Genomic DNA, 14,192 nt, shown 5'->3' on the forward strand with positions numbered 1-14,192 from the left:
TGTCTACCACTCAGTTCCATATAGATATTATCCTAACGTGCTTCACGTCTATGTCCTTTAATACGTATATGCAAGCCATCCTAATCGTAAAATATAGCATACTTTACCCACCTGGCTCTTAGGGTTAGGATGGGTTGGGATAGGGTTAGTATTAATTATCTTAGTTTTTCTGCTTTGATGTTTTTTTTAAAATAAAGATATAGCTAAAAGGACTAAGTGGAAACTTTTCTAAAATAAATAAGAAGAAATATAAGGAATAAAATAAGAGAAAGTAAAGAAAAGGAATAATAAAGCTAAAAAAGAAATATAAGAAATATAGCTAGGAAATAAAAATAAAAGTAAGAAAAGAGGCAAGAGGGACTAGAGGTAATAAAGGGATAATAAAGGGAAGGCGAGAAAGGGAGGAAAGAGAAAAAAAGCGTAAAATAGGAAAAGAAATAAAAGAGGGATATAGAGCTAATAGTCTCTTAAGACTATTTAGAATTTTAAATAGATTTAAGAACTATTTATAGGTAATTCTATTATAATTATCTATATAAATAGGATAATATAGGCTGTATATTACTATAATATTACTTACTACTGGGTTAAGTTATTAATTATCTAAATATTAAACTTAAGGTTAATTAGGGTTATTAGGGTTATTATAGACCTCCTGCTGGCTCTTAAAGACTTTATACTTAAATGCCTACTCTTATGCTTAGGGTTAGGATAGGGTTAGTATTAACTATTTAAGCTATCTTTGCCCTGGTGATTTTCTTTAACTAAAGTCTAGCTAATAAGATTGAGTGGAGATTTTTCTAAAAATAGAAAATAAAGAAATAGAGATACAAAGGAAAATAGAGAATATAGAGAAGTAAAAAGAGAGATAAAAAGAGAGATAAAAAGAGATAAATAAGGAAATAGGCTAGAGTAAGAAATATAGCCTAAAAAGGTAATAAAGAGAGATATAGCTATAAAAGCTAATAGAAAGAGATATAGCTAGAGAAGCTAATCAGGGTTCAAATCCATACCACGAAATCCACATATGGATCCATAATGTGGATCCATATCCATTCCATTCCATTCCACGTGGGCTTCAGCATTTCCATATCCACGCCACGAAGCCCCTTCCACATGTTCCACATGTGGAAATCGTGGAATATTTTAGGTGGGGTTCGAAAATACCTTGATTTCCTTGTGAAATCCCGCATATCCTAAGTACTTTCTATCACCCACAACAACACAACATCGATTTGCCACCCCATTTTCCTCCGTACACAATGAGTCCATTCTGGGGGCTTCACTGTTACTCGCGTTACTACCCCAAATCGAAATGGCCACTCCCCATCCTACCAAGTCAACCACATCCGTTCCAGAACGAACAGAAGAGGACAATCAACGGCTCTTTCAGCTCTACAAAAGCTGGATCTTGACGGAGAGAGACGGCAAGGCGCGTCTATAGGTATATCGGTTCGGCTACGAATATCCAGCATAACAAGAAACAGGAACGTCGGTGGGTGTGTTGCCTTTGCGTCAAGCAACGGCGGATTTTAATGGACCAATGACAAAAACATTGACGTCACCGAGGGCGGGCGGGACCCATTAATTACCATTGTTGGACGAAGTAGGTTTCCATTCCACGAATTCCACAATATGGATCCATTTCCATAATGGATCCATTTCCACCCATTCCACATCGAAATTATTAGTCAGCATCCATATCCACGCCATATTCACAAATGTGTCGTGGAGTGTCGTGGATTTGAACCCTGAAGCTAATAAAGAGAGATATAGCTAGAAAAGCTAGTAGAGAGTGAAATAGCAAGAAAGCTAATAAAGAGGGGTATATAGCTAAAATTGTAACGGTTGCACAAGCCGTTAAACCACAGGGCAAAAGATCGGGCCATAATCGCTATGTGTCAGATATAGGGGTCTATTGTGTGTATTCCACTCTCTGTCCGATAGTTGGGTTGGAACCCTATTTCTATCTGTTCAGTAATGACCAATCTAAGAGGTTGTTACAGTGCTGAGACAGCTCTCTGACCGGTAGTTCGGTCAGCCGGTTAGCCGGTCTCATTTTCACCAGTATTCAACACACCCCCTCAGGCTCAAGTACGTCCCTATTGAGCCTGTATTTCATAGGCAGTCTTCCGTATTTTGGAGTCTTTCTTCTATTCCTTCCTGCTTCCTGTTCTGCTGTCTTTCCTGAATGTCTTCCAGGCCAAGTTGATAAAGGAAGCGGTCCCATTTGCCTGCCGGCAGGGCCTTTGTTAAGCCGTCTGCAATCATATCTGTTGACTTGGTGTATTTGACCTGAATTTTCCCTCCTTGAACCTCCTGCCTCAGCCAGTGGTTGTGGATATCCACATGCCTTAGCTTGGTCTTTAAGGTAGCTATTTCGGCAGTCACAAGGTTGATGGTCTGAGTGTTGTCGCAGTCAATCTGGATGATCGAGTCATCTAGTTGGACTGTAAGCTCCTTCAGCAGTCGGCTCACATAGAGGGACTCCTTAGCCGCCTGTGCTAGGGCTAGGAGTTCTGCTTCTGTCGTGGATGTGGTGACTGTATCTTGCTTACTGGCTCTCCAACCGATTAACCCATTGAACAGCTTGATTGTATAAGCCTGCGAGCTTTTTCGGTCGAGGGTGTTATCTGCAAATGAGGCATCGCTAGCAACTTTGAGCCCACCGGGCCCTCCGAAGGCTAGGGCTCGATGCTTGGTGTGTGTAAGGTAGTGGATAACGCGGTCAGCAGCTTCTTGATGGGCTCTGCCTGGATTGGTGAGGAATCGTGCCAGTCTGGAGACGGCGAAGGCTATATCGGGTCGGGTGTTGACAGCGATATAGAGGACTGAGCCGACTTTGCGTTGGTAGCGTTGAATTTCTGCTGGGGTTGCTAGTCCTATTCGAGGCCGTAGCTCTATTTGAGTCATTGGTACTGTAGCTGTTCCTTTGTTAGCTAGGTTTGCAATTTTGTCAATATAGGCTGTTTGAGATAGCCAAATCTTCCTTGCAGGTCGGTCCCGTATGACTTCCATTCCTAGGAACCATTGCATAGGGTTACCGCCTGTTAGCTTGTATCTCAATTGGAGCTGTTTTATCAGTTCATTGGCTTTATCTCCCCGAGCTTTTCGGTAGGCCACGATAACATCGTCAACATAGAAGAAGAAGAGGATTCCTTCCTTCTTGAAGCAGCAGGGCTCGTGGGGAACCTGTTCATAGCCAAGCTCTAAGAGGGTCTTCGAGAGCTCTTTCTGCCACAGTAAGGGAGAGACTCGTAACCCATGTAGAGCTTTGTTTAGCTGCAGAATGGTCCCTGCTTTCTTATACCCCGGAGGCATATGCATGAAGATATCCTGATTGATTGGGGCGTGTACGAATGCGTTGACCACATCGTATTGGACCATTTCTAGGTCGAATTTGGCTGCTATCGCTATCAGGGTTCGAAAGGATCTTCCGGCTAGGGTAGCTGCATATGTCTCTTGCAGCCTCCCTTTAGCTTGTTGGTCTCCTCTGACCACTAGCCGTGCCTTGCACTTCTGGAAGCGGCCGTGTTTATCAAACTTATAGACATACACCCACATACAGCTGAGGACCTGCTGTTCAGAGGCTCGAGGGTCTTTAGCTCGTATCTCAGTCCAAGACTTCATTTCCTTATGACTTTGAAGGTGATCTTCTTCGGCCTTTTGAAAGAGCTTTCCAAATGGATGATCTATAAGATCTTGGTGTTTCCTTGGGGGCGGCGGCAGGTTGCTTCGGTGCATATTCCTCCCCTGACGGAGCGCCCGTTCGATTGAGGTCTGTAGAGGGGTCTTTGCTCCGGCTATGAAGGCTGCCTGCCAAGGAACTGTTGTTGTACCTTCATTCGTCTCGATTGTAGGTTGAACTCCTTGATGGAGCGTTTGGATAGAATGTACTAGAAGGGCTGATGGCGGCGACTCTGGTGGCGTTGGAAAAGGGACAAATTTTGCCGTTGTATACGGACCGCTGATGTGTTCGACTGTTTCGTCGGCTTCCCCCAGTTGGGTTCCTTCATCGTCGGTCAGAGCGCCTATTGGAAGGGTTATTTCGAAGGAGTCTTCAGCTTCTAGTTCTTCAAGGCTGTCTTGATCTGGAAGGGCAGACTCTTGTGCGAACTTGGCTATTTCGCTAAGATCAGCTTCAAGAAGGTCGTCCTTAAATTGTTCCCAGTCTCCGTTGCAGATCTCATCTTCATTAAATATGACATCTCGAGTGTTAACTATCCGGTTGATTGTAGGGATCCAGATCCTATAGATGTTCGAGGACCTATAGCCGACTAAGAAGCCGATCCAGCCTTTAGGCTTAAGTCGCATTTTACGATTAACCTTCTGTTGGGCTTCTGAGGTCATTGCATAGGCCTTACAGCCGAATGCTCGTAGATGTGTCTGATCCGGCTGTTTCTTCGGTTGTGGAATCCCTCTGAGTTTGGCTGATGCTGTGTGTAGTTGATCATATGGGGTCTTCCAGCCTGACCTGTAGCTAGGCGTGCGATTGTATAGATAAACCGCTGTCCTTCCGATTTCTGGCCATAACTGATGTGGAAGCTTGGCTCCTGTCCGCATGGCCCTTTCTTTATCCTTGATCACACCCCCTGAGCGTTCGGCGCCGCCATTTTGGGCTTGTGTGTGCGGTGCTGAGGGCTCGAGGATAATTGCTCTATCTCTCAGGAAGTCTCCGACCTTCGGCTTGACCTCCGTGATCTCATTATCGCATTCGATAACTCTGACCTTGAGGCTGTGTTGCCGTTCCATATGACCTAGAAAGGCTTTGAAGGCCGTGATAATAGCATCTGCCGTTCGGGCTGTAAGATAGTAATCCCAAATGTATCCGGTGGCTCGGCATGTCAGTAACATCTGTGAGGTGTAACCGTCTATGCCTTCTTCGTAGTCATGAAAGTCAACAGCAATACGTTCGCCGGCGGCCTGACCGGGCTGCTGCCTTGGGGCCCGTCTGACCTGCCTCTTGACCTTCGATAGGCCACAGGCATCGCATTCAGCAGTGGTTGGACCTCGAATTCGCACCCCCTGAGAGGCTGAGACCAAGTGTTCAAGGGCTTGTGGTCCCGGATGCCCTAGGCGGCTGTGCCAGCGGATAGCTTCTCCTGTCAAAGGGGCCCTCTTGCTATAAGAGTTGAATTTATGGGCTGTCAAAGCTGCTGGGGTTATAGCTACTGGTTGATATTCAATGACGTATTGACCATATATATCTTGAACCGGGCATGCAAGAGTTCGATCGAGCCATCGAAGGATCGTTGGGTCGTGCCGGTTGTCCCAATAGAGACCTTTCCTTCGCAGTTGGCGTAGGGAGACTAGAGTCGTAAGGAGTCGAGGGCAGTAGGCCACATCTTCGAGCAACAGGGCTCGAGTTCTTGTGAGCCTAACAGTCATAGTTCCGTAGCCTAAGATGAGCAGTTTTCGGTCTCCAGCCCAGATACAGTCGCCTGGAATAGCCGGTTGAAGTTTGGCTAGTCTATCGGGGCTATTCGTGATTGAGATAGTGGCTCCAGGGTCAAGGATTACGGAGTTCCGTAGGGGATAATCATCCCTCTGTGTTATGAATGTGGCCTTGACTTTGGCAATAGGTCTCTGGTATAGTCATTGATCTGAGTTCTCTTCCTTCGTTGCTTGTTTTGGGTTTCTGGTGCTTGAGGTTCTGGCCTTTTTCCTTGTGAGGGACTTTACCTGGGCCTGCAGGTCCGAGTCTTCCTCGAGAGCTTCTTTCACTTTCTGTTGGATTTTCTCTCGGGGTTTGAATCCCTTCCATGCCTGATTTGGAAAGACATAGAAGCATTTCGTAAGTTCGTGGGGTAGTCCACACGCCGGGCATTCCTGTCTCTTCTCAGGAGACCTCTGGCGTTTTCTTTCTCCCTTCTTCGAAGACGGGTACTGACCTTCAATGATGTGGGCGTCCCCTTCATCATCCTGGGGGTCCTCCCCAGCATAGCTCGCAGAAAACGCACCGCGGGCCACTCGGCCCTTCGTGGCCTCTGCATCTTGGAGCTCATTTCGGAAGGCGTTCCCTACATCTCGGTATGAGAGGGCCCTATTTTGTAATAGAGTCTTTGAAGAGATTTTGTATGAGGCAGTCCAGCTAGGCAGGATGTGTGTGGTTACATTGAAGAAGTCCCAGGCCCACGCACTGTTGTGGAGCGTTTCAGGGACCTCTCGTTGTCGCCCTTTCGCCATTGCCTCTTCCCATTGATCTAGCCACTTGAATGCAGCTTGGCTGACCGTCTTTGGGGCAGTTCTTAGTAATGTAAGATACCTATTTCTGGCATCCTTCGTTTCATCTTCCTCGGTCCTTCCACACCGGGCACGAAGGTTCCAGTGCCATTCGTATATTGATTCGTGTGACTGACAGCAGGTTTGAATCAAGCTAGGGGAGACCGTACGGATAACCCAGTCCTGAAGGGTTCCAAGAGCGTTTTTCTGTTTTTCGAAAACCTTCTCTTGTAGCTGATAAAAGGTTAAATCCTGCTGGAAGATCTTCTGGCCTTGGTCTGTAAGGTCAGAGATAGACCATGTTCCATTCACCGTTTCCTGAATGTCGTCTGGGGTGCCGTCTTGGGATTCGGCGGTATGAGACCGGATTGTTCGTTGGGCTGTAGCGGTCTTCGTATATCTGCGTTTTCTTATATCCGGGATAGCTGGTTCGTCTCCAAGGAATGTCTTGCTCTTGAGATGCTGTTGAAGACCAAGACGATGGGCCTGAAGGAGGAATTCATGCTCCCAGTTGAGGAAGTCCTCAGATTTAGAGAGGGTAGCCGTAAGACCTTCCTTTTGGGGCTTAGATAGGAACATTATCTATAAGAAAGAGGGTTCTTCAAGGTATTAAAGTTGGTTAAGGCAGTGAGACTCTTAATTGTCAGATATAGGGGTCTATTGTGTGTATTCCACTCTCTGTCCGATAGTTGGGTTGGAACCCTATTTCTATCTGTTCAGTAATGACCAATCTAAGAGGTTGTTACAGTGCTGAGACAGCTCTCTGACCGGTAGTTCGGTCAGCCGGTTAGCCGGTCTCATTTTCACCAGTATTCAACAGTAGATTTGTAGCTATTTTATTTTGTATAGAAAAGACTAAATACGCAGTGTAAATATACTTTTTATATACTAACTATATAGGACTCTTTTAAAAATGTAGAAAAATTAATATAGCTTATTTTAAAACTTATATATAACCTATTAAAACTATAGCTATTTTAAACTTAATTTAAGCTTTTTATAAGCTTTTAAAAACCGGATTTTAAGGTGTATACGGTGGTGTAGCACTTGCTTGTCTGGAGCATTCGCTTATCAACTACGTTCGCTTTATTTCCTTTATTTAAAGTAATTTATATTTATAAAATAACCTTATTTTAGCCAATATAAGGTCTCTTAACTCTTAATTCTTATATACATATTCGTGCAATTAGCTAGTTATTACAGGATATTATCCTATACTACCCGAAATCTCTCTTCCCTTTCGACCGGTTCATCGCATAAGGCTTCTCCGTCCATGATCCCATGCAAATACGCTTCGCCAACGAGATTGTACACCTTCCCAGAACCTCCCCTATGGCAAAAGTCTGTTCGAAGAACAAAAAGCACCTCCAAACCACACAGTACAGAAATTTCATCACCTACATCAGCAAGAGGGGGCACCACTGCCATATAACCCTTGGCGGTGATGGCGAACTTTCGGCCACCAGCACATGACAATATGTCTTTGGCAGATGAGGTAACGGCTTCGTAGAGCTCCTGCAGGTCCTTATTCCGCGAGAACACCTCCTCAAAACTTGGCTGTGACGGCGGCATGTTGGGCAGAGTACGGTATGCTACGAGGGCTTCAATCTGCGGTGACGAGAGAAATGGTCCCCAGGTTTCAAGTATTGCACCGTACTCGTTAGGGATAGGCCTGTTGAATCTCAACAGGTGCATTGGAGTGGAAGCCCCATGGGAAAGAAGGTTTTGTTCCTGACCATGGTCTAATTGAACCTGCATTGCATCGCCGACCATGGTTCTCCAGAACGCGTCGGTTTTAGATTGGTTAATACTTTCTGACAAATAGCGTTGTGGAAGTGGCTCGATCATCCGAAGTGCTTCCAATAATGTTGCACAAAAGCTGATGAATTTGCCGCCTAACCTGTCTTTTGGATCAGACCAAGTGGCAGGGAAGCACCTCGACGTGGTTGCTGAAATGGTATCAAATCTGATTCCTCCAATCGAAATCTCTCCCGGAAGACTTAGTTCGATATGGCTCTCAGTATGGGCAGAAGCGTTGTAGTTGCGGAACTTCAACGGCGCCATCTCCGGTGTGCAAGTCCAGTCCGGCACCCATGACGGCAGGGCATTCAAGGTCCGGGGGTATCCTACACCAGCCACGTAAAGGACACTCTTCAACTCACCACGCCGAAGAAACCTGCGGCAAATTTCGGTATAAAACTCGACAAGATCCCTCTCATCCCCATAATTCGGTGCAAAATCAGGGCTACCAGCATCCCGCGTTAGGTTCACTAAGCCGAAAACGAGATCACGCGGATCCGTGGCCCTGGTAGCCCATATCTCTGTCAGAAACTGGCACAGTGGAGGCTGGAGTCCAACCTGATTCCTCAAAGACTCTGGTCTTTGAATAAGGTCAAAGAGTGCACTTGCCCCATCGCAGAGGCGCTTTCGAGGAGTTGGACCAACTGATATCTTCCTGCGGCAACTTCATATCTCGGGTCGCAGATTATGCTGATAGAACGGGCAAAGTCTCCCCAACTGACCCAGCAATCACCCCACCGAATGTGACAGGAGCGGCTGAAAACTACTTCTTGGACAATCCAGACACGAGTGAAATAGTCATGTTGAATGACTTGAGCCAGGGCAGAATACCGAGCATCGCGAAAAGCCACCATCGCACGCCAGAGAGACATCCATGCCTCAAGAGGGGCTGACATCGTCCGTGATGGCAGCATAACTGCATTGATATGGGAATCCCGATCCGTCCTTTCCGGTAGTTTCCTAATTTCCAGCAGCAAAGAGAAAGCCAGCTCTGCTATGGAGGATTCCCCGAGGCATATGATTGGTTTGGTTTGACCGGCTGTATATCTCACACATCATGGGAACCTGGATGTCCTTTTCGGCGTTATAATCCTGGTTGATGCTGATACGATCTATCCAAATGGTCCGTGTTTCGAAAAATGAGGCTCGTTCTTGGAGGATGTCATATGCATTCTTGCCCACTTGCAGCCACTTTCCGTCAATCTGAATGTCGTATTTCTCCGACTGGTCCCCCCATGTGTACGATATGGCATCATATACAGGGTTGTCGTCCAGCCGTATGTGCCGAATGCTGCAACAGAGCTCCCAGGTCTTTGGGTCCCTGCTTACATCCAGTAGCCTGATCGATCGTGCGTCTAGAGTACGATACTGGTATTTGTGCTCATCTGGAAGCTTCAGGAGATCATTCCGCGGACCAAAAGAGCGACGTTGCACGATAGCCTCACAACAGTCTTCATATAGGGCGAAGCACACAATGGACCAGGTAGAACCTCAAGCAGAACACACAATCCTTACCTGCCGGGAACTTTAAGGAAGGACTTACTATCCATACTATATCGCATCGATAACAGAATTAATCGCCCTAAGCTATGCCACTTATAAACTGGAAATAATTGGAAGAGATTGATAAGAATTGTATTTAAGTCAAATGAAAAGCCATACGTGGCAAATTGGTTAGTACACACCGCTTATTTCATGAGATTTTACAAAATTTTACTTTACATATTGTGCGATATGTGACAAAGGCAAGATATTTCATTGTCTAAGACGCCATTAAGCTTTTGCCCTCGCCTACTACCTGTATCGTACAACCCGGCACGAAAAAAAAAAAAAGGGTTCACAACGTAATATCGTATTACCATCACCGTATTTTTTGTTTTCGTCTGGCTTCCTATATTGTTTTTCACAGGAACAGATGGTTTCACGACAGAAGACTGTACTACCACCAACGTATTTTCATTCTCTTGCACAAATTATCCTGTATTCTACAGCAGAACAACAAAATGATAAATACCAGGTTTGAGACAGGGCAAACGATGAAGAGTACTAGAGTATGAAGAAAAAACAAAAGAATAATCCTACCCCTTAGCATTGATTACTCTACGCTGATTATCGAGAGTTAGTCGTGTTGCTGGAGTCCCTAAGCAAGCCTCGAACCTCAAGTCAGATAATAGGCCTTCCTCAACCATTACGCAATTGTTCTAACGTTATTAGAAGCAAACTCAGTCCGACCAGCACATCACCGCTTTGAACCAATCCAGGATGCGCTCAAGCTTGGACGTTATTGATAGACGGGCTATCAATCATCTGTGGGACTTAGTAGTCGAGAAGCTACTCGAGTTCGCAAATGGGCGTCGCGGACTGTCAGAACTCGAGGAGAAAGATGTCCAGTATTGGAAAGAGTGGTTACGCAAATACCGGTCATTAGAGGGCCCAATTACCATGCCAAGGGGTATGCTTGGAAGCATATCAACGACGCAGCAAAAGTCGACAATGGCCTCGCACTGCTGGTAATAATAGTCAGCAAAGCGACGCATCTCATGAAACTCTGCCCGGGATATTGTTGTTCCTTGGAATTTCAACATTGGTGGTATGTGTTGGTAGCGAATGGCAGTCTCCAACAACTGGTTGCCTTGCAAACAATCTTTCAGGAACGTGGACTTGACGAAAATCTAGATCTAAGCAGTTAGTAAGGATGATATATGGGGAAATACGATGCAGATAGTTGGCTGAGAAAAAAAATAGGACATATATAATACCCTAAAGATGCAAAGAACTAAATATAAAGTTTCTATCCCTCCTGCCCTGTTTTTCGCTCTGGGAATTCTGCTTACCAGGGATTATCCCTCGCGTCGTTTGGCAACCGACGAATTATTTTTGGTGGGAAATGAAAAGGCGCTAGCATGACATAGGATAGCCGATGAACTCTAGTTTCTCCGTAATATACTACAGGAATGGGATTAAGATAAAAACTTGTACATTCTAGCCCCCGGTTTTAGTTGAAGGACGCAGCTGGACTAACAAGTAGAGTTAATTCCTGAAGCTTATTTAGAAAACAGCAGCATTTATGAATAGTGTAGTAGGAGACTCGGGCAGGATTAGGAGCAACAGCAAAGGGGCATGTCTCGTGGCGGCAGATAATGGCCATAAGTATAACAAACTACTCTTTGGAAATGCCCAATTCAGCCCGGTGAAACATCCCAAAAGGACAGAACAGGGTAAGTTTGAATTAATTATTATATATACAAGCAAAGTCTCCACTTCTAAGGTAATACCAATATCAAAGAATGAAAAATCTTCCTATAGAAATTTGGAACCACGTTGCAAGCTGGCTACTTCCGCTTGATAAGCGAAGGCTTGCCTTAACCCGCAAGGATCCTCTTGAAAAGCTTACTAGATCTCAGCTTGAGATTGTTCGAATTCGGAAAATGATTTTCCCACGCAGCTGCTGGCCTGATAAGGCGATAGAACGAGGCCTCAAGGTGGCGCTAATTGGCCCTGTTACTAATATAACTAAGCCTTCGCAAAACGGGACCAAACCATACTAGTTCCTAGCCACGACGCCAGGATCTTACAGCCATTGGCAGTCGGATCAACTCGAGAAAGCTATATCAAACGATAGGAGGAAAAGAACTTCCGTTTAACGTTGAACGAGGCTTGGAGAGGGAGTTTGATAACTTCATCCTGAACCTTGGAGGAGCGTTTCATTTTCATCGAGATGTAAAATGCCCTAAGGAGTTATATGAGTCTTGGAAGTCCTGTAATTCACAGGAAATACTGTATTACCATACCCCCGCAGTCCGGTCGACAAAGGTTTCAAAACATGATGCCCCATTTAGGTACGGCGTGGATTTTTATGTCTCTCTAGAGGATGAGGATTTCATAATGTTCAGATGCGACAATACATAAATGCCAGACACTGCTTGAGGTATATATCTCAGCACTATTAACTTCCACCAGCACATTGTTAAGGTTTTTACCTCCGCATCTCGTTACCTGATAGGGGAGAACAACATTTGAAAAGAAGAAACTAATAGGACCTGTTCGGGTTACAAGCGAACTTCCGCTTAATAGCCATATAACGTGTTTGATAAGCAAATGCGCCAGACAAGGGAGTGCACCAATCTTATTTCTACCTTAACCTAGTCCTACAGTCCAAAATCAATTGTTGTACAATTGATCTATTTTACCCCGAACTACAGGGGGTATACTTGTGTCAAAGCCAAAGGTGCCAATTGATGTACGTGAACAAAGTTACTTGAGGAAGGACAAAGCCCCCTCTCCACACCACTTTTGAAGGGGTGCGACTACTACCTTGATGATCTCCGAGACCGCATTCTGCATACAAATAAGTGATACTTCACCCCTAGAGTTGCCGATAGATAAGTCTTGAGGCCCCTGTCTGAGGTCTTTGTACCTTCCTGTTGTCCGTAGGTTGAAGGACTTGCCCTCTGACAACTTGAATTTCCCAAAGTCACTGACCAGGGGTTTGAGTTGGATTTTGCAGGGGGTACAGTTGAATTATACAAGAGTAGGCTTGAATTTCCCAATTTTCTAATTGGTGCTTGGTTACACGTGAAGCATGCCATAACGCAACGCGTAAGGTTTTAGCTCAGGTTCAGCAACACCGCCTACCAATGTGAACTGCGGCCAAGAGTTCAAGCTATCTGAGACAGATTCCTTAAGTCATGACGCTTGACACCGTGCCAGAGCCAGACTCTTCTAATCCTATACATCCATTCATCCTTCTCCCTTTATATGAACTTCTCATCTGTCAGATATGCCAGTATGCAGATGCCAAGAAGCGTTGCAATGCCTCGTATATCTCACAGGCCCCCGATAGGCACAGGGCGGTGATGATTTGGCATATGCCTAGCCCTGGAGCTTCTATTCTTCGAGGATGGGAGACGAGTACGAAGACCCATTCCGCATTCCTATCTCATCAACGTCCGTCCGTTTCGCGTACAAATCGTGCAGACCCACAATCGTGCTTCCATTACGCCGCAACGCCGTTATGCTCATGGATGCCATCCCATCTCTTCCTCAACTGAGCCGGAGAACTATTCAGCGACCTCGGCGGACCCAAGCGCTTTTGATCACCGGGAGTGAGCAATATGATATACGAAGTCATTTTGAAGCAAAAGAAAGAGCCATCGAGAAGGTCACAGGACTCGATTCACTGCTAAAACAGTTCCTTACACAGATTGAGCCTCCTCAAAGAGAAGTTAGAAACTAGAAAACTTTGATAGTCGAAGAAAAAACCAGTTTGTAAGGGTATGAACATGCTGTAGCTCTGTCATATGTTCATAGTACTACAACTAGTAAAATAATAAGGACTCAGTGGCCGAGCTACGCGAGTATGTATTTAGTATTATATGTTGCCATCTTGATTCACGCCCTGCAATCCATTATGAAAGACCTGCCCGCTTGTAACCCCTAATCCAATATTCTGATTGAAGAAAAACCCCAACATTGATAGACTGCCATGGCTTGATTGGTTCCACTACAGCAAGGTCAAAGCGGCGGATTAGCTATAGTAGCGAAGGACGTGTTAGCAGACTAGTTTTCAAAGGACGGAGTTATCAGACGTGTTGATCTCACCTCAACAAAAACCTTGTTCAGCTCCATCAACGCAATATTCTTTCCAAGACATTGCCACCGTCCATATCCAAACACAAGTTCAAGAGTTCCTTCCATAAGACGAAGTTGATCTTGGGAGCAGTCCAGCCAGCGTTCAGGACGGAACTCATTCGAATCCTCGCCCCAAATATCAGGTCGGCGGAATATACCCCAAGCACAATAGCCGACCTTGGTCCCTTCAGGCAAATGATGACCTTTAAAGGTATCTCCACCTTTAGGGACTTCCTTAGACATCAAACCAACAACGGGTGGATGGATTCGAAGGCCTTCTTTGATAACAGCCTGGAGGTATGGCATCGCACGTGCTTCGCTGTCAGTGATGATGGGAAGACTAGGTTTTGCTTGGTCGATTTCTGCTCGCATTGCTTGAACAACACGAGGGGTAGAGATAACATATAGCAAGGTTGCTCGGATAGCAGTAGCAGTAGTGTCAGCTCCGGCAAGACTTGTCAAGCGTCAGCCATCCAAGGAAGTTAGAGGTAGGCCTTTGAAATGACTTACATCTGCATGAGAATTTCTGATTCAACTTC

General features: G+C 45.4%; 2 protein-coding genes across 2 annotated transcripts; both read right to left on the minus strand.

Moving 5' to 3' along the window:
• Positions 1-7,434: 7,434 nt before the first annotated feature.
• On the minus strand, positions 7,435-8,860 carry FOXG_14303 (uncharacterized protein; the record flags this gene model as incomplete). The annotated part of the gene is made up of 2 exons (XM_018394370.1): positions 7,435-8,677; positions 8,790-8,860. 2 exons carry the CDS (start codon positions 8,858-8,860, stop codon positions 7,435-7,437), a joined length of 1,314 nt encoding a protein of 437 aa, XP_018254485.1.
• A 4,410-nt stretch (positions 8,861-13,270) lies between these two features.
• FOXG_14304 (uncharacterized protein) lies at positions 13,271-14,186 on the minus strand. Its single transcript, XM_018394371.1, has 2 exons — positions 13,624-14,186; positions 13,271-13,553 (listed from the first exon to the last, which is right to left on the minus strand). The coding sequence occupies exons 1-2, from the start codon at positions 14,023-14,025 to the stop codon at positions 13,431-13,433; spliced, it is 525 nt and encodes a 174-aa protein (XP_018254486.1). The 5' UTR covers positions 14,026-14,186; the 3' UTR covers positions 13,271-13,430.
• Positions 14,187-14,192: the final 6 nt, after the last annotated feature.

This window comes from Fusarium oxysporum, chromosome 15 (genome assembly GCF_000149955.1).
Source record: "Fusarium oxysporum f. sp. lycopersici 4287 chromosome 15, whole genome shotgun sequence".
Lineage (NCBI taxonomy): Eukaryota > Fungi > Ascomycota > Sordariomycetes > Hypocreales > Nectriaceae > Fusarium > Fusarium oxysporum.

Bases quoted from the DNA above. Each gene is read 5' to 3' on its own strand.
- FOXG_14304 (XM_018394371.1), bottom strand. From the start codon at position 14,025: ATGCGAGCAGAAATCGACCAAGCAAAACCTAGTCTTCCCATCATCACT. The intron at 13,554-13,623 runs GTGAGATCAACA...TCGCTACTATAG, and splicing joins TGAACAAGGTTTTTGTTGAG to CTAATCCGCCGCTTTGACCT.